The 20749-nt window shown below is 33.3% G+C and overlaps 1 protein-coding gene across 5 annotated transcripts in view; it reads right to left on the reverse strand.

Annotated features, from left to right (window-relative positions):
• The window catches only part of CADM2 (cell adhesion molecule 2), a 1082757-nt gene that overhangs the window by 121219 nt on the left and 940789 nt on the right, over nt 1-20749 (reverse strand). For all 5 annotated transcript variants that reach the window (XM_074033664.1, XM_005548409.5, XM_074033663.1 and 2 more), the window contains one exon: nt 653-743. In XM_074033664.1, coding sequence (XP_073889765.1) covers nt 653-743 — 91 coding nt within the window. The remainder of the gene's footprint in view (nt 1-652; nt 744-20749) is intronic.

A 20749-nucleotide genomic window follows, 5' to 3' on the forward strand; every position in this document is an offset into this window, starting at 1 on the left:
AATAGAATTTAAATAATCCATATTTAAATATCCATATGTAAGTTCTGCTTAATAATTGGTATTCTTTGACTAGCTATTTATAAACACAAATTTCAAAAGGTGAAGTTTTAGAGTTGAAGTGACATTATCACATTGACGTGCCTATTTTTAATAATGAAATTACTTTACAATTAAGCACACTGAGTTTGTGACCCGTTACTTGATTCATTAGGTGTTTCATAAGAAATATAGATTTGATTTGCCTTTTATGAAAATAATTCTCCATGTAACTTTAAAACCTGGACATATTTTGGGGATGCTTCGGTATTTTCTAAGTTTTTCATGGGAGAACTAAGTTCAACAATGGGCAGCTTTTAGAGTCTGACGATATAAACAGTGACTGATACACTCCATTCAGGTTTAAATATCTTACTGGAAAAAATAAAAAAGAAATACCATCTGGATATCTTCCCAGAAACTTCACTAGATGACAAAGTAAAAACCAAACTTCCATAGACATTAATGAAGACATGGTTCATGGGGTTTTCTGTTCTAGAGATCACTTTGCCCACCAAGAAACGACAAAAACTGTGGATTTCTGCCGTTAAAGCCTGTAATCAAAGCAAGATAAAAGAAAAAAGTAAAAAGCTTTATTGCTCATTAACTCACTTACAGTGGTTTTCCTTTGGATTCACAAGTCAAAATTAAAGGCTGTCCTTCTTGTGGAAAAGGAGTCGATGGTATAATCTTAACTGATGGTGTATCTAGAAACAAGAATATTAAGAAGGGTGATTAAACACATACAAAACTAGATATTTAATAACTGTGCATCATGCTGTGTGTTCAGCATTTCTTATATATTATTTATAATTGCGTATATTTATAAAGGATTTCTTAGAATTGGTAAAATAGGGTGTGTGATTTAAAAAGCTAACAACCTGTCTATGCAAAGCCAACAAAAATATCTCAATATCTCCTGAGTACCACTGTTGTATTTTTTCTGAAATCTGAATTTAAAAGTGAAATTGCAAAAAGTGGTTCAGATGAATATCAAGCATTTCATACAATTGTTTCTTAAACTATTTATAGATGGCTTTGAATACTATTATTATGGGCTGAATGCATTCATGTGCATCTGAATAACAACACTTTCATTGTTATGGGAATACCAGGGACTCACAATAAGCAACCCACAATGAACTCAAGATCAATTACTGTCGCACAAGTGTTATGCAGAATCTTTTCAAAATGCAATGATACGGCACTGGGTACATGCGGCTGGCTCTGAAGTACAGCTAGTGAGTCACTTCCAACAGCATTTATGATTTTATTAAAAGTTAACATTTGTTATATATGCTACTGCATGTTTGTTAGAAAATTATTTGTTCCCATTTAACAATAAATCATCCCTAGTGAGAATTAAAGAATATTTTCAGACATTTATATGTATAACTTGTATGACATGCAATATTCCTTAACCAACACGAAGATAACATATTTCATAGAAGAAATGGAAAATAAGCTCAAAAAAGGGGCAATATTAACATATTCTTTCTTTATGAGACTTTGCTAATCCTGGCATTGTCTGGTCCACAGTCAATGTGGAATCATCTTCTCCTCTTATCTTCACATTCTCTACAATAAACAAAACAGGTTCTGAACTCTCCAGAAGATCACAATTATTCTTATTCTTCCCTTCTTAGCTGTAACAGAAGAACTGATCTGCACTGTTATTAGACACAGTCTTTGATTTCGGAGCCAGTTAAATGAGTTACTATCAATTGTGTAATTTTTAAGTGGGTTACCTTATCTAAGGAAAATATTATTTAGATGTTTCATATCTACAATAATAAAGTATAATATAAAATGTAATAGTTTATATCATACTTTAAAATTATGTATGCTTTTCAAATGCATTCTCTGTCAATTCTTTAAACAAGAGGTTGCATTTAAGATAATAAAAAATAATATTCTGGTTGCAAATAAGCATTTCAAATACATCACAGTAAATATTTGTGGTGTAAATGACTTAGGAAGAAAAATTAATCTGAAGAAATACGATACATATTCATCATACTTTTTTAACTGTTAGAAGAAAAAAATTGAATATCAGATTTAAACATTCTTTATTAATTTTTTCCATTATCAGCACATCTATGGAATCAGTTATTGACTAGGATAATCATAGAATTTCATCTCTGAAGCAGGACATTTTTAAAAGAAAAAGAGAAGATATTAATGTGTGAACCGCACTGTTCTGGTCAAACTGAGGTCTATGGTCTTTTGACCTCTAACTAAACATACATATAGCAAAATTTATTTTCCCCATGACATATTATAAAGGAAAGTTTAATTTTCATGGAAAAAGTTTGAGGTGAAAGATCAGAAATGTATAATTTTGGGAAACAGAATTATGTTAACATGGCTGTCTGTGATGTTTAATTTTGTGTGTCAATTTGACTGTGCCTTGGGGTACCCAGCTATTCGACCAAACATTATTCTGAGTGTGAATGCGAGGCTGTTTTCTGGATGAGATTAACATTAAAGTTGGTAGACTGAGTAGAGCAGATGGCACGCCATGATATGAAAGGGCCTCATCCAATTTCTTGGAGGACTAAATAAAATAAAAAGGCGGCTCCTCCTCCAAGTAGAAAAGAAATCTTCCTGCCCGATGTCGTTTGAACTGCAACACTTACTTTTTTCCTGCCTTTAGAATAGAATGGAAATTTTGGGTCTTTCTGGGTCTTGATCCTGAGACCTTTGGACTGGAACCATGTCATCAATTCTCTTCGTTCTCAGGCTGTTAGACTCAGAGTGGAACTAAGCCATTGGCACTCTTGGTCTTCCAGCTTTGCCGACTCACTTTGCAAATCTTGGGATTTCACCTCCATAATCGTATGGACAATTCCTTACAATAAATCTCCTTTTATGTGTATGTACAGCCTATTGGCTCCATGTCTCTGGAGAACCCTAACACGGTGTCCAGTGTCCTCACAAAGAGACCCTGAGGCCTGTCTTTCACTGAGCGGGGAATGTGCCAGGTGGTCATCTCAGAAAGCTCTGAGAAGTGAGACAGGAAGGGAAGGAAGTAAATGAAGCCTGTGTTATTGACCAGACTACCCTGTGAGCAAAGCAAATTGAGTTCAGTTCCACGGTGGAACTGAGAGCGAGCGGAAGACATGACTCTGAGTTACCTTACTTGATGGGCAAGAGACGGGACTGTTTATGGAATATTTGTCGTCTTTGGTTGAGGACTGCTCGCGGGGATGGGGGTGGGGGAGGTTGGTGAGGAGGAGGTGTTGTTTCCCAGGCACTTTTGCCCTTCTCAGTACACAAAAATAGTACGTGCCAAAGGGAAATGAAGGCCGCCATCCGGATCTGCTTCAGTAAGGTAAATCACACGGTGGCAGGCAGCTGTGAGGAAAGAGGAAGGCAAAATGTGGCTTTGCTCTGCCTGTTTAGTTCGAGCAGTACAGGAGAGCCGAGAATATGTGTGGCAAATGTTCCCTTGAAGCATGATCCAGCATTCCCTTTAGATCTGGCACACAGAATTTCCGTCACAAGCAAACGCCAAAGCAGGTAATATCAAACTTAGCACACATTTCCGTAAAACTCTCAGGAATAACCTAAATAGACTCTAAGTTACTAACCATCGAGAGAGGTAAGACAGTATTCATTTATTTGACTTCAAAATTATTCCAAGTGTTTGATTAGTTCCTGTTTCTAAGACTTACCTTTCCAGATAAATAAGGAAACCAAAAAAGGAATTTATGTAAAGATAATTTTAAAAAGGAGATTTGAAAAATTGTCTTCCCTAGATTTCCTTGACGAATACCTATGCCTCATCTGCTCCTCAACCCCCTTCCTGCCACACGCCTACTCCTGGTTCAACTCTCAGGTCCCTGGCTACACTGTCTCAGATTCTGTTGGGTGGTATTTTTCTATGTAGCCTTTAAATGTTTAAGATCAGGGTGAATGGGATTCAAATTCTGTTCTCTCATGATTTTCTCTAGGCCTTTTAAGCCTCACTCGTATCTTTAGTTTCCATGTACTTACCAGTCACTCATGGATTTGTGTCCTAGTTCTGTTCTGCTTCGCAAGCTTATTTACGTGCAATGCCTATGTGGCATGTTCACTTGGATATCTAAAAGGCCTGGCACATTTGATGTATTCAAAACGAACTCCGTCTCCAATCTTCCCCCCACATGTTTCTCCTTCATAGATCTCTAACTCTATAGATACGACTAGCATCCATGCAGTGACATATACCAAATACCTACTGTTTCCTTGTTTTCTCTATAATCAATTACCCCTGAACTCTTGTTAATCTATCTTCTAAATAATTTTCAAATGAATTCACTATTTTTTCATAGTTCCATAGCCACTATTTTAATCTAGTTTGCCAAAATAGTAAATGATCTCCTTTGTGTCAAAATTTTCACCCTTTAAATCTTACTCTTACAACTAAACAAAACTGTCTTCTCAAAACATAAATCTGGTCACATCAACTTACTAATTAAAACCTTTCATAATCGTTTTTCTTAAAAATTATTAAACCATTTAAGTCCTGCATAACTTCTATCCTTTATGTTCTTGTCTTCTAATATTCTGTTTTGTTATTTGAATTCCAGATAATTTTATTTTTATCAAGGTCTTTAATAAATGTGTTTCATTTTGCCTTCATACAAATTATCAGAAATGCTCCATTTTGGAGGGATTCCTTGCTTATTTAATTCTTACATGTTTTAAAAATCTTAATTCAAATGCCATTTGCTAAGCGCATTCATTACCTTCAAATCTGATCAGATACCACTGCTGCATGTTCCTTTTTTCACCCTTGTGTAATGTTCTTTCTAAAAGTCATTGATATATCCTCCATGTCTTGCATAGTGTTTTAAAAAAGTGTGTGCTTAATAAATAATTATTAAATGAGTGGAAGTAATATTCTTTTTATTTTCTTTTTTTTAGACAAAGTCTCACTCTGTCCCCTAGCCTGGAGTGCAGTGGTGTGATCACAGCTCACCGCAGCCTCGGCCTCCTGGGCTCACATGAGCAATCCTCCAGCCTCAGCCTAGTAAGTAGCTGGGACCACAGGTGTGCTCCACCATACCTGGCTAATTTTCTTTCTTTCTCTTTCTCTTTTTTTCTCTTTCTTTCTTTCTCTCGCTCGCTCTCTTTCTTTCTTTCTCCCATTTTTGAAGAGATGGAGTCTCACTGTGTTGCCCAGGCTGGTCTCAAACTCCTGGCCTCACATGATCCTCCCACCTTGGCCTCGAAAAGTGCTGGGATTACAGGTGTGAGCTACCATTCATGGCCAGCAATAAAATTTCTGATATATCTTCTCATCATCATATTATACTATTCTAAAATATTTTTAAATGCTTAATTGAAATTTATTGGTGCCTGATGTTTAGAATGTAGATTAACAAGATTAACATTATAATTAATATTAAATATTAATTAATATTTAATTATTAAGTAATAGCGTTATTAATTAATATATCAATTAATTAACATAATTAATCTAAAATATTTAAGTTGCAAACCTTAGATTAACTTTTAATCTTAGTTCATAGTTAATGTGGAATACTATTCAACCATAAAAAGAATGAGATCCAGTCATTTTTAACAAAATAGATGCAACTGGAGATCATTTTGTTTTGTGAAATAAGCGATGCACAGAAACACAAACATCACATGTTCTCATTTATTTCTGGGATAAAAAAATCAAATCAATTCAACTCATAATCATAGAGAGTAGAAGGATGGTTACCAAAGGCTCAGAAAGATACTGGGGGTTTGAGAGGGAGGTAGGAATGGTTAATGAGTACAAGAAGAAAATTAGAAAGAATGCACTAGACCTACTATTTGATAGCACAATGAAGTGTCTATAGTCAATAATAATTGAATTACACATTTAAAAATAAGTTACAGAAGGTAATTGGACTGTTTGTAACTCAAAGAATAAATGCTTGAGGGGATAGATAACCCATTCTCCATGGTGTGCTTATTTCACATTGCATACCTGTATCAAAACATCTCATGGACCCCATAAATATATACACCAATTATGTACCCACAGAAAGTTTCTAAAAAAGAAAAATTTTCTTAAATGGATATTGCACACTCTCTGTTACAAATAATCTGCATTGGATATCATTAGGTAACAATTTTCTATGTTGATAAAAATGCCAATTTCTTTTTAATGCAAATACCACATGTGTAAACTATTTTTTATTCACCTGATTTTGGCAGAGGTAGTTCTCAATTGTGAAGACATTTAATTATTCAGCCAAAGCTAGCTCATATTTCTATGATACAAATTATTCCTCTTTAAACATGCCATTTTAGAATAGTCACCAAATACCTTTTTATTAACCACAAGTACTACAGTAATGGTGTTATTATCTTAAACTTGACTCTCGAATAATTGTTTTTAATAGCAGGAAGTAATTTTGGCTTTGATAAAGATCTCTGTCATTATTTCTATTTATTTTCATCAGACAGTTTATTGTACATGAGAGAGTTGATTAAGCAATGTTATTCTAAAAACATTTTAGTAAGATATCAATGATATTCTAGAAATAATACTTGTAAATGAGTTTAGAACTACCATACTTTGTTAGCTAACCAAAGAACAGAAAAGTAGTCGTCTCAAAAACTGAGTTAATTTTGACAGTCTTCACTTTCCAGGATGTCGGCAAACTATTTATTTTAATGTGTGAGACTCCCATGTAAACATATTTCTCTCTATTATTTACTTTGTTACATATCAAAATGAATGGATTCTTTGTCAGGAATGGCACAATGCACAACAGATTACATGTAAATGGTTTTTTATGCACTTACTGTGTTACTCTGCTTTTTACTGACCCAGATATGAATAGTAATGTAGTCACTACTGCATCATCCAAACTTTTCCTTGCATGCCTTTGCCAAGTTATCTACTAAGATTTAGGAAAAAAGTTTGTATTATTTTGTTTTTGTTTTTTTTCTGTGAATATGTTTCATAATTATAGATTTTCTTCTGGTTCATAGTTTTTCATTTTAAACATATTTCAAAGGATTGAAATTGGGAATATTTTCTAAGCCAAATTTTACTTAAATAGTAATTCCAGCCTTACTGTGAAAATAATTCCTCTGTTTTCCTCTGTAGGAGCAATGTGGGTTACATTTAACCCTGCTCTGCGATTTCACAAAACAGAATGACTCTTCTGGTTCAGTACATTGGAGATGTGTATGATGTTCTGTTTTTAATTTACTGATATAATGTATTATGTTGTACCAATTAGTAATAGTTTAAAAGGGGGTTAGAAAAAATGCATTAATATGACTGTTATTTATTTATTCTAGTTTTGTCCTACATATTAAACTCGGATATTTTTTGCAAACTAGCAATTTTCATGCTGTTTTAAAATGCCTTTCAAAAAAAGTCAGGTCTTTCAACATTGTATTTATTAAATATCCATGAATGTATATAATGTATATTTATAATATATTCACATTTTGAGCACTCAAAATCTGATATATTAACTTACTCAATTGTGTGTCTTTATATCTTATGCTTAGTAAATTGTAAGAGTTCTTTGAGTGTTGTGTAAATAAATACAGGTTTTGTTCAAAATGCAAAAAACTGTGGAAGTTTTGCACAAGTGTATAAAGACAGGCATATATTGAATCATTCACAAATAATTTTTCAGTACTTGAAAGTATCCAACTAAAATACACAGATATTTTAAAAGCAAAATGCTCTAAGACTTTTGGAGAAACAAAAAATATTCTTTAGAACATCTATACAATGTTTAAACGTGGAAAACCCCACAGTTTTCCTTTTTTTTTTTTTACTTTTGTCTGACATATTCTGGGGCTCATTTAGGAAGAAACACAATGACTTTCAAGAGCTAGATTTATGGACAAACGGTTTTTCTTCTTTTGCCCGGGGCGGTGGCTCACCCCTGTAATCAACCCGAGCACTTTCAGAGGCCGAGGTGGACGGATCATGAGGTCAGGAGATCAAGACTATCCTGGCCAACACAGTGAAACCCTGTCTCTACTGAAAATACAAAAACTAGCTGGGCATGATGGCATGAGCCTGTAGTTCCAGCTACTCAAGAGACTGAGGCAGGAGAATCACTTGAACCCGGGAGGCGGAGGTTGCAGTGAGCTGAGATCATGCCATTGCACTCCAGCCTGGCGACATAGCGATACTTTATCTCAAAAAAAAAAAAAAAAAAAACTTTAAACAAATATTTAAAGGTTTTATGAACTTGGGAAGTAAGGATGCCTCATGTTCCATTTGAATGACTGAGGATTTGAATCAAAGTAAAGATATTGATCCAGCAGAATGGATTTTCTATATCCTTAGCAAGGATTTTAAAAGAGAAAAGACCTGTGATGAAGCATCTATTAAACCACCTAATGGACAATCTTAAAAGCACAAGCTTTTAAAGTCTTTTGTGTCATTGGTTTAACAACATTTATCCATCACTAGATTTTGTAGATGAATAAAAAGAAGGTTTGAATCAAATGTTTTATCAGGAAAAAAAAAAAGCACCTTATTTCTTTTGTAACTGAATAAGTATAATAGGAATTTAAGGTCATATAAAAGTAACATTTAACCTGTTACGGATAATGACTAAAGTGCTAAAAGAAACAACCAAAGACCACTGCACCATCCTATATTGCATAGTGTAGTGAGTGAAGAAATATGGTGGGTTATAACACAAAGTAGCAGTCATCTGCATTGCTCATATTACAGTCTTTGGTTGAAAGAAAATTATAATATTGATAATTTTACTTGTTCACAAAATTAGTTCCTGTGAGTACTCTCATTCATTCAGTTGACAAGCACTTACATAGTTTCTAAGAAAGAGTGCTAGTACCCATTTCTATCCATTGTTTCACTAGAATCATAACATTGTAACCTTATAATATTTTACATTGTGACATTCACATTGCAATACCTCAAGATTAGGTATTAGTCTCAAACGGTGTTACTGAGTATTTGGCATATTCTTAGGAATGCATGCTTATCAAAGCAGAGATCATCTTTATCTTGTACACTGACTTATCCTCATGTCCTAGAATAACTACTGGACCTCAATTAAGTAATTGTTGAATAAATAAATAAATGAATAATGGTCTTTTGAAATATATTTTCCAACTGGTGGTTAAATCTGTTAGAAAATCAAATTTACTTGTCACAACTATCTTCTAAGAATAGCAAACAATAATCAAATACTTGGTAAATAATATGCATTGATGTAATTGCTCTGTATGCATTGGCTCATCAAACTCTTACACAGCACACGGAAAATTCTGTTGCTGTCATTGTACAGTATACGAAACATGCTCTGAGGAGTGAAGTTAACACTGATACATTTGTTTGACCCTTTTTCTCCAATGTTAACCACATTTCAGTGAGTTTGTGTTTTCTAGTCTCTCTTAGACTATACTAGCAATTGATGTTTTTCATACTATGTTCTGTTAAAGTCATCAAAATTAACTCTTTCTCTATCTGGTTAAATTAGCACCCAGTCCAAGACTTTGGCTCTATATGATCTGCATATTGTGTACACTCTTATATCTCTCTCACACGTCGTTTTCCTCATTGACAGATAGATATATTCTTTTAAAATACACCCACTGTCTCATTTATAAAAACAGGTTCTTCTTATTCACAAACTCTTCTCATCCATACATAATATAAAAAAAACTCATGAGAGCAAATTTGTACTAAGGGAAATTTAGAAATTTTAAAGTGTCTTGCAGATGAAAGATTTGTGAATCTTTGCCTTACTGCAATATTATTACATAAGGGTTTCCAAACTAAATTTATGTAACACTCATCTAAAGATCTCTTGTTACTTAACATTAATCCTAAAGAAAACTATGCACTAACTCACTATTGTGAAGTCACTTTTATTTTACTTCAAAATAGTGGTTCTCATGTGAGGACAATTTCATCCCCTAAGTATATTTGAAAATGTCTGAAGACATTTTTGCTTGTTAGAGGAACAGAGAATAGCAATTAACATCTAATGAGCAGAGGCCAGGAGTGCTGCTAACCATCCCACAGTGCACAGCACAGCCCCACACCAGCCCCCCAAAAACCAAACAGAATTCTCCTGTCCAAAATGTCAATCATACTTTTCTTTAAAATATTTACATTTACTTTATTCATTATCTATTTTCTTTCTATTTATTTATTTATTTATTTTTGAGAAAGAGTCTCACTGTGTGGCCCAGGCTGGAGTGAGTGGCGCGATCTCGGCTCACTGCAAGCTCTGCCTCCCAGGTTCACACCATTCTCCTGCCTCAGCCTCCCAAGTAGCTGGGACTACAGACACCGCCACCACGCCCGGCTAATTTTTTGCATTTTTAATAGAGACAGGGTTTCACCGTCTTGGCCAGGATGGTCTCCATCTCTTGACCTCGTGATCTGCCCACCTTGGCCTCCCAAAGTGCTGGGATTACAGGCGTGAGCCACCGCGCCCAGCCTATTTTCTTTATATTTGTCTGTCTATTTATCTATCTATCTCTATCTTCTTTGTTACAACAGATTGGGAGCTACTAGAGAACTGTGGCGCTGTGTGCACTGATATGGATGGCTTATGTTCTCTCACATCATTGCTTACTCCTGAAAGGAAGTAAATGCTTAATACTCTGAATTAGGCCATTGTGATACTCTCCTGAAATGAAAAGCTGTAAATCAAACTCAGTCCACACCTCAAATTCTACCACTTAATAGGAGCAGCGGGGTTAACATACCAAATGTTAACAGGACTCTTTCCGTTCCAGCACTATCTCATACTCATTTTTTCTGGGTACAATTGTGTTTTTTCTAAGATGTTTAGTTCATTTTTCCCATTTGTAATTCTGTAGTAAAATTCTCACTTTCCATTTAACTTACATTTCTTAATGCTGAAAATTATCAGGTACTTTTTCTTCAATGGTGTGTTAAATTTCTTTTGATGTTAGTGAATGCTTTTGTGGCAATCATTCATTTATTTGAAAAATATTTCTAAATCACCGTGCATACAAGACACAGTACCACTATTATACAAGGGTTACACATCTGCAAAGACAGCAACCTCTAGGAATACAGTCCTAATAAATTAGATAAATCCTATAAAGTACAAAATAATGCAAACTCAAAATTGGAGGCACGATAGTACCTGGATGATGTATTATGGGAGTTGCCAGAGATGGATAGATTATACATATTTGTCAGAATCAAAGAAGATTACTTAGAAAAGTGGCATTTAAAATAATCCAGAGAAAACACAGTATTTGATCTGGTAGAGATTTTCTAGAGGGAAAGAAAAGAAGGGATTTAAGGCAAAGGAGAAATGAACAAAGTGTTGTATTAAAAAATGTTGGCTGGTGGGAATTGAACAATGAGATCACTTGGACACAGGAAGGGGAGCATCACACACTGGGTCCTATTGTGGGGAGGGGGTAGTGGGGAGGGATAGCATTAGGAGATATACCTAATGTAAATGATGAGTTAATGGGTGCAGCACACCAACATGGCACATGTATATATATGTAACAAACCTGCACGTTGTGCACATGTACCCTAGAACTTAAAGTATAATAATAAAAAAAAAAGTTGGCTATATATGAGGCATCTAGAAGTAATGTAAAGCATAGAATTCATTATCTGAAAAAACATACTTGAGACCAGCACTATAGGGGGTTGGTTGTATTTTAAAAGCCTTGAATGTCAAGATGTAGAGTTTGGACATTATGTTAGAAGCAATAAGAAATCATCTCGGGTTTGTAAGTATCAGGTTAAGAACCAATATTTAAGAAGACATGTTTGGCAGTATGTAAAACTGAATGTATCTGGGAGAGGAACAGAAGCAAAGTGTCTGTATCATAAAGCTGGCCCACAAGGAAGACCTTAAAAAGAAGCAAAAGGTACCAGTAAAAATATAGGTAATAAAGGCATCGACACTTTTGTTCATTTTAATTCTTATTATTTATTTATTTATTTATTTATTTTTAGATGGTGTTTCATTTTGTCACCCAGGCTGGAGTGCAGTGGTGCCATCTCGGCTCACTGTAGCCTCGAACTCCTGGGCTTAAGCAGTCCTTCCACTTCAGCCCCTGATGTAGCTGGGCGACAGGAACATGCCACCATGCATGGCTAATTATTTTGTATTTTTTGTAGAGACGTGGTTTCCGCCATGTTGGCCAGGCTGGTTTCAAACTCCTGAGCTCAAGTGATCCGCCTGCCTTGGCCTCCCAAAGTGCTATGACTACAGGCGTGAACCACTGTGCCGGCCCATACATTTTTATACTTGTTGACTCTATGGTACATTATTTTAAGTGCATTTGAAACAGTTCTAACTATGTTTAAGGAATGATATTTCATAACTTGTGTTCTTCCTTTATTAGAGGTCCTCCAATAAAAAGAAAACATTTAATTTTAAAAATAGGTTTAAAAATTGGCTTACTTTGCAATTATGATATGAAAACATTGAATCATTTTATAAATCTAAAATACATTATGAAATTTTAGTGACACTATATTTCTTATATTATGAGAAATCTTGCTACTTCAGCGACCTAGGTACTACTTCACCACTAACTCATCAATTATCCCCAACTACAATAAAAAGAATAACATAATAAGAAAATACAATGATACAAGAGTGGGGATGTCCATATAATAACAACTAGTCACATGTGGCTATTTCAACTTAAATGTAATTCAATTATGTTTAAGTAAAATGTAAATAGTATTTCCTTAGTCACAATACCCACACTTCAATTGCCAAGTAGCCACAGGGAGCTGATTACTGGCTACTATCTGGAGATAGAGAACATTTCTATTATCATAGAAAGTTATATTGGACAATGCTGGGGTAGAAGGTTTATACAAGTGATATAAATCATCACTGTTACCTAATCTCTATGTGCTTATAGGATTTTCTTTTGTAAATATTTAAAAGAAGTATAAAAACAAAAACACCACATTGTAGTTCTGTTTGCTACTGTGTTTGTTGTTTTTGCTTCCATGATATCAGTTGAGAATTCACAATTTTTCATTTTCTGCTTATAATGGCAGGAGAAGGAAATTAATAAAGACACCCCAAAATTATTAGAAAAATTGGAAGATAAATGTAAAGAGAAAATAGTGAAGCTCAAGCCTCTTAAAATGACAGTAAAACAAATTTTTGCTTTTGATACTGTAGATAAATTGTATCAAGCTCAAAAATGGATGAGTTGGAACAGTTTCTAATACAAGGAAGGACTTCATCACACAATATTTTGCAACCATAAGATTTTGCTAAAAGGAAAATATGACAATGTTCTTTAACCTTTTATGATTTTTGAACTTAAGAATTTACTTTACATAGTCCGTAAATGGAAACATGTTGAAAGCATTTGGTGATGAGGAAATTTTAAGAATATATTTTAGTTGTATTTTAATTGCTCTTTATAAATCTAAAAAGGAAAATGTTTGGCAATTATGGAATAAATATATTTTATTCTTCTGGGTAAAATTATGAGCCATCAAATTTTTTTTAAAGTATTGCATTCTGACAATGCTAGTGAAAGAAGAACCAAAAAGCAATGACAAGATAGGACACAGTAGAGATGTATTTTGAAGCTGGACTCATTATTTACAAGATGGATATATTTCAGGATCATGCATGCCAATTATTGCTCAATTTGTATATATATACCATTAAAACCAAAAAATATATAATAAAAATTAAGGTTTTTCTGTTTAAATTTTGTATTAAAAGTTCTAATAAAATTTGTTTTTTTCTCTCCTTTTGTTATTAAAAAATTACTTAGAATATGAAACCAAAAAAGTGTGGCCCAGATAGTAAATATGGCTATTTTGTTTCCTGATACATTGAGGATTAATAAAGTTTAATATATTGATTAATCACATTTTGATTATAATTGTGATACAAATTACAACAATTTATAATTACAAATTGACCAACATAAAATAATTATAATATCGAAGAAGAAGAAAGGAAAGAAGGGGAAGAAGGAGAAGGAAGGAAAAAGAAAGAAGGAGAAAGAAGAAGAAAGAAAGGAAGAGAAAGAAGAAGGAGAAGAAGAAGGAGGAGAAGAAGGAGAAGGAAGAGGAAGGTGAAGATGTTGATGAATCTGCAGCAGCAGCAGAATCATCTGAGGACTGACACTACCCAACTTCAAGAAACAGTATAAAACTACAGTACTCAAAACAGTAAGGTATTGGTGAAAAAGGAGACATATAGATCAGTGGAAAAAATGGGATCCCAGAAAGAGACTCAAGCAAAAACAATCAACTATGTAAAGGAGCAAATACAATTCAATGGAGAGAGGATTGTCTTTTTAACAAGTGGTGCTGGAACAATTGGACATTCACATACAAAAACATGAATCTAAACATAGATCTTACACATTTCAAAAATTAATTCAAATGAAACATTGATCTAAGTGTAAAACACAAAACTCTAAAACTTCTGCAAAATAACGTAGAAGAAAATCCAAGTGACCTTGGATTCGATTATGACATTTTAGATACAGATTTAAAAGCACAATTCATTAAAAAGGTAATTTGGACTTCACTAAAACTAAACATGTTTACTCTGCAAAAGACACTGTTAAATGAATGAAAAGATAAGCCACATACTATTAAAATGTATACAAAGTGTATCTAATAAAGGACTGATATCCAAAATATACAAAGAACTTTAAAAATGCATCAATAAGTAAACAAATAATTAAATTTAAAAGTTAGCAAAAGATCTAAACTTTTCCAAGGTAGATATGTCAAACTTTAATCTAGACATCTCACCAAAAAAAGGTATACAGAAATAAAATAAACAGATACAAAATTAATATCATACATCATTAGGAATTGCAAACTAAAGTAACGAGATGCTACTGCACACCTATTAGAATGACTAAAATTCAAACTACTGACTCACCAAACACTGGTGAGAATGGAGCAACAGAAACTCTCATCTATTGCTGATGGTAATGCGAAATGGCTCAGCCACTTTGAAAGTGAGTTTTTACTTTAAAGTGCTAAACATGGTCTTGCCATACAATCGTCCAATCAAGCTCTTTGGTATTTATCCAAATGAGCTGAATACTTATGTCTGCATGAAAACCTATGCATGATGTTTCTAGCAGTTGTGTTCACAATTGCCAGAACTTGGAAGAAACTAAGATACTGTTCAATACGTGAACAGATAAACAAATTCTAGTACAACCATTCAATTAAATGTTATTCAGCGATAAAAACAGATGAGTTACGAAGTCATGAAAAGACGTGCTGGAACCTTAAATGCATATTGCTAAGTGAAAGAGGCGAGTCCAAAGAGACTACCTCCTGCATAATTCCCATTATATGACATTCTAGAAAAGGCAAAACTATAGTCAGTAAAAAGATCACTGGTTACCAGGTCTTGTGGGAGAAGGAAAGTGAGATAAAGAGGTGGAGCACAAGAGATTTTTTGGGCTGTGGAACTAAATTGGATGATGTAACACTAGAAACATGACATTATACACAGGTCAAAACCCACAGAACTATACAATGCAGAGTGAACCCTAATGTAAAGGAGGTACTTTAGTTAACAATAATCTATCAATATTAGTTCTTCAGTTGTAACAAAAATAACACAATAATGCAAGATGTTAATAATAGGGGAAACTATAAGGGGATTGGGGAGAAGGTGTATATGGGAACTCTCTGTACTTTCTGCTCAACTAATCAGTAAACCCAAAACTGCTCTTAAAAATGAAGTATATTATTTAAAAAAAAAAAAAAAGGAAAACAGACTATTGGACCCAGATGGTAAATAGCAATGACAATTTTTCCTAATATATCAAGAGCCAATCCAGTAAAGTCTAATATATTGATTTATTACAGTCATTTTCTAACTATACATTTTTCTCATGGAAATCGTGTGTATGTCTGTGTCTGTGTGTGTGTTTATCTGTTTATAGTTTATTCAGAAAGTGGAAATACAAAAATTCCAAAATATTGGGCATTAAATATCTAGTCATTTTTTTAATAAGAAAGATGCCTGTAGCTATCTTTTAAAAATAGACATAAAGTAGAATAAGTTATTAAATTGAAAGTTAAAAACATTAGGTATTAAAAAGATGTATATTTTTACTTGTCACAGTTATTTATGTCTCATTTTTATCCAGTTTTTATTCTCTATTAGACTGACTTAAAAATAATTGAAAAGATTTGCTGACATCTCTACTATCCATTCATTCCATAATTTTGATGTTATGTTTTACTGCCTTTTTATGAAATTATGTTTTTAAATAATTTTAAAACTTCCAAAAAGTTTTATGAATGTGTACTTGATGATAAGCTTAATTAGGAAATTTGAGAGTATGTTATGTCAATTTTATATATACATTTATTGACTTTCAATTTGGAATTCCCATTCATGAATATATACATCCTCTTCAATGAGTTTTAATAACACACACACAAATTGTTATATAATGTTAATAATGTAAAAATGGCACAAAAACAACATTTTGAATCATTGCCTTTAGATGGCTTAAAATACTTGGTGATTCAATTACTTTTAATAGTTAACATAATTATTCTTATCCTTTATAAAATAAAAAATAATGTCTCATAAGCAAAATATGCCAGTAATATATACTGTTGGTAATATATGTAACTTACATAGATGTAACTTCTCTGAAAAAAATTAAAAATTTGTTGGAATCTCAAATAGTGGTCACACTCTAGGCTATCTTTATTGACATAATGAAATGCATCTCTTACTAAACAGCATAGACCTCACCTTATGATTCTAGCACATGTACCATTTCATTAGCTTTTTGAAATATCTTAGACTCAATTAAAATTCTTCTAAGGCATTCCCAGGCATAAATATGACATTTTGTTAGTCAAAAGAACAGTTCAGTTCTAAAAAATGTAACCTAAATATAATTTTCATTTCACCTTTCCTGTTTCCTTTTATATTCTGTGCCCTTGTACTATATATAATTTATGGTAGACAAGATAATTAGATAATTAGCATTTCATAAATGAGATGCCAGATGAGTGAGATATTCTATTTTGAACACTTCTTGGAACATTCGCCTTCCTATCTGATAGGCCGATATAGCCTGAAACATTTAATGTAAAATACACAGAAAGGTAGTGAAAGCAAAGAGCATATAACTAACACAGGGTGATTTAAAATAAACTGACCTGGACTAGAGAAATGTACGGGTTTGTGTAGTGTAGACTGCATAAACAAGAACTTTATTATTTTTTATAAGTGAAAAAGGACAACAGCGAAGAAGACATGGAATAAAGAATCTCTACTCATATCTGAGAATCAAAAGACAGTATAAACAACTGAATTAGCAAACTTTAAACCCATCTGTATTGAATATTGTCTTCTATAATCAGAATCTTATTTTTAATCTATTTCATTGTTTTGGAACTAAAGGGAGAACTGATCAAGCATATTAATTGGTCCAGAAAAGTAACAAAAAAGTACAGGGAAGAATTTAGTTTCTCTGGGCACAAAGTAATTATCTTTAAAAGAGAGTAAGGAAAGGAATGAATCTCTTTAGAAATAGTTCAATACATTTAAAAAATGTAAGTTTTTAAGAGAAAAATGGATTGACTTTATTAGTCATTTGCATGGTAACTAGAATAGAGATATTAATCATCAAGAAGGTAAAGGTCAGGACTGTCAATTGACCATTTAACCCCTTAAAAAGATATAATTTTAGTAACAATTGGACCCACACGTTTTTCTGTTATTTTAAATATACATGATATATTTCTTATTTTCATTCATTATTAACCTAATTAATTTCATTTAAACACAATTTTAACACATCAGCTTATTTCCCTCCCTTCCTTCCTTCCTTCAGCCACTCATTCCTTCCTTTCCTTGATGCTCAGATCGAATTGTTTGTGTGCACATGCAGGATCTCCTCTACAAGCTCTTTTAACTATTTATTGCTTTAAACATTAATAACCTTCATGTGTAAATAGTGACTCATTTTTATAGGCAAAGCCCAGTACTGTTAAAGGAAGTACTAAAAACATTAACGATAGCATAAGATTTCATGATGAGATGAATTATATATAAAATGTACTTTACTATTCACACATTTTTAAAATTTGAACCCTTATTTTTCTATATTTTCAGTTCTTTTGTTACAGTATTAAAATGCTTTTTCAGGAAAAAAACGCAACAGTCTGACATATTTTAGTTTTCTGTCTCTTGCGCTTTTCATTTTCATTGAGTTTTTTTCATGTAATTTTTGTCAATGATACATACAGAAAATGAATATTCAGTCATTTTCTTCTTTTCTGTTTTGTGTAGAGTAATTTCTATGAGTGCAGATATATTATTTCTACTGAGATTTAAATAATATCGGACTCATACAATTTGTTCTTCTAAAAATTAACTCACAGATAAAAAGTTATTTTACAAAGAAATCTGTGTGAAAATGGGAGGACGAATTTGAGTTTTCATTGATTAATTTTTAAAAGTGGCTTTTCCCACTGCTCAGTTGTGAAGCTTGCTCTTCCCGATTATGTGAAATCTGCAGGCATTTGTGATTCACTGTGAAAGTTCTGCTTTTCATTTTCTTAAGTTTCAGTTTTAAAAGAAATCTCTTTCATCATGGTGGCAGCATTTAAATGTATGATTAATATTTTATTTTTAAAAACGTTGCTCTGTTATATTTTACAGGCTAGATTCATATAAATTGTATATCACAAGGTTATAGACTTAACATAGTTAAGCTCTTGAAATATAATTCCTCCTGCTATACTTTTTTCGTTATACTCTTGGCATTGTATGCTTAACTTTAATTTTCTTATTGCTCACCAAACTTAGGTTTCTACAATATCACAGGATTTTTATTTCAGGTGTAGTCATAGCTGTTTCCATTATTGTAGGAATATATATTTATTCTTTTGACTTACCACTGAAAACAATATCATCTCTGTGGATCCGAAATGCTAAATGTTCCTCCATTTGCGCCAGCCTTTTAGGATTTTCCTCACAAGAATATTGTCAGACAATGGAGAACTACTAAACTTATGCTCCATAAATCCTAGATTAACCCATCTTCTTCCTTTCCAAGCCTGAGCTCTACTTTCCCTCTTCTCATTCATGGAAAGTTCCATATCATCTAGATTACACATGTGGATCTATGTGCAGCCATGATCTACTATCTCCGGAAACAACCATTGAGATGCTGTTACCATTATTCTAAGATCTCTATGAAGACCACATGGATTTGCTCCGTTTGCTCTAATTTTGACGCTGACTGTTGCTCAATGTCTCCTTTCCACCCTCTACTCATTTAGTCTCTGGGGAATGTTCTGCATGCTTAAAGAAACATTTAGCATTATCATCAGTTAGTTTTAATTAACTTCACGTACTTGAATGATGGTATGCTAGATGCTAGGAAAATAATTTAAATAGATCTGGTTTCTGCCTTCTAGCCATTTACATATTAAACCGTGATAGAATGAGATGCTATTTTTAATTGGTTAGCCATGAAAAGTGTAACATTTTTAATATAAAACTTCCTTTAAAAATTAGATAATTCAATTGCCTTCCTCCATGAATTTTTACTCATTCATACATATTGAAATATGGTTAATAGCTAAAATGCTCAAGAATTGTATAATACTTCCATTTTGGATTTCCAAAGTCATGAAAATGACCTTGGCAGCTGACATACAGGCTAAAATATTCTCAATAGACAATTTTCCAGAATGTGTAATCAAATAAAGGTAGTCTGTGACTGTGGCGTGGAATAAAACAAAGACAAGTTCATCTTATGACCAGGAGTGAAACAAGACAGAGACCAGGACCCTTGATGTCCACAAAAGTTTGCATAATTAACTATTGTTTCTTTATAATAATGAACCTACAATATTTTCATTTTTTAGCTAAAGTTACTCATACACTCATCATTGACCTGCTCCTAATCCTGAGAACACACAATCCAGAAGCACAGCCTAACTCCTATAACAAGTCTCTTCTCACTGTTTCTTACCTCCATCCAGAGATTCATCTGCTGTGTTTTCTCCTTAGCCAAAGAAACTTAAATAAATCTAGTTTTGCTTGACTATTGGTAGACTTTTGGTGATCTGTGACTGGCAGTGGTCTTCATAGCTCTTATGACTGACTTTTATTATTTTATTTAATTATATGTTGGAATTTACAGTTAACTAAGTAGTCAACTATTATTTTAAATTTAGTTTTACTTTGCTTTGTATGTAAATATTAAAGAGTTTAAATTAAAATGCTGTTGATACGGGTCCTTTAAAAATATTGTTACACGGCCGGGCGCCGTGGCTCCCACCTGTAATCCCAGCGCTTTGGGAGGCCGAGGTGGGCGGATCATCTGAGGTCAGGAGTTCAAGACCAGCCTGACCAACATGGAGAAACCCCGTCTCTACTAAAAAGTACAAAAAAAAAATGAGCCAGGCGTGGTGGTGCGCATGCCTGTAATCCCAGCTACTCGGGAGGCTGAGGCAGGAGAATTGCTTGAACCTGGGAGGCAGAGTTTACGGTGAGCTGAGATCGCGCCATTGCACTGCAGCCTGAGCAACAAGAGAGCAAAACTCCATCTCAAAAAAAAAAAAAATAATAATAATAATATATTTATAGTTTAAAAAATTTTGTATTTTGAGAGACCCACTGATGTAAGAAAAAGAAATAGGAAAAGGAAGGCAATTGACATTTATTCAGTCTATTAATGTCATGAACTTGACTTAAGTTCAAGG

The sequence above is a fragment of the Macaca fascicularis genome, chromosome 2 (assembly GCF_037993035.2).
Source record: "Macaca fascicularis isolate 582-1 chromosome 2, T2T-MFA8v1.1".
Classification (NCBI taxonomy): Eukaryota; Metazoa; Chordata; class Mammalia; order Primates; family Cercopithecidae; genus Macaca; species Macaca fascicularis.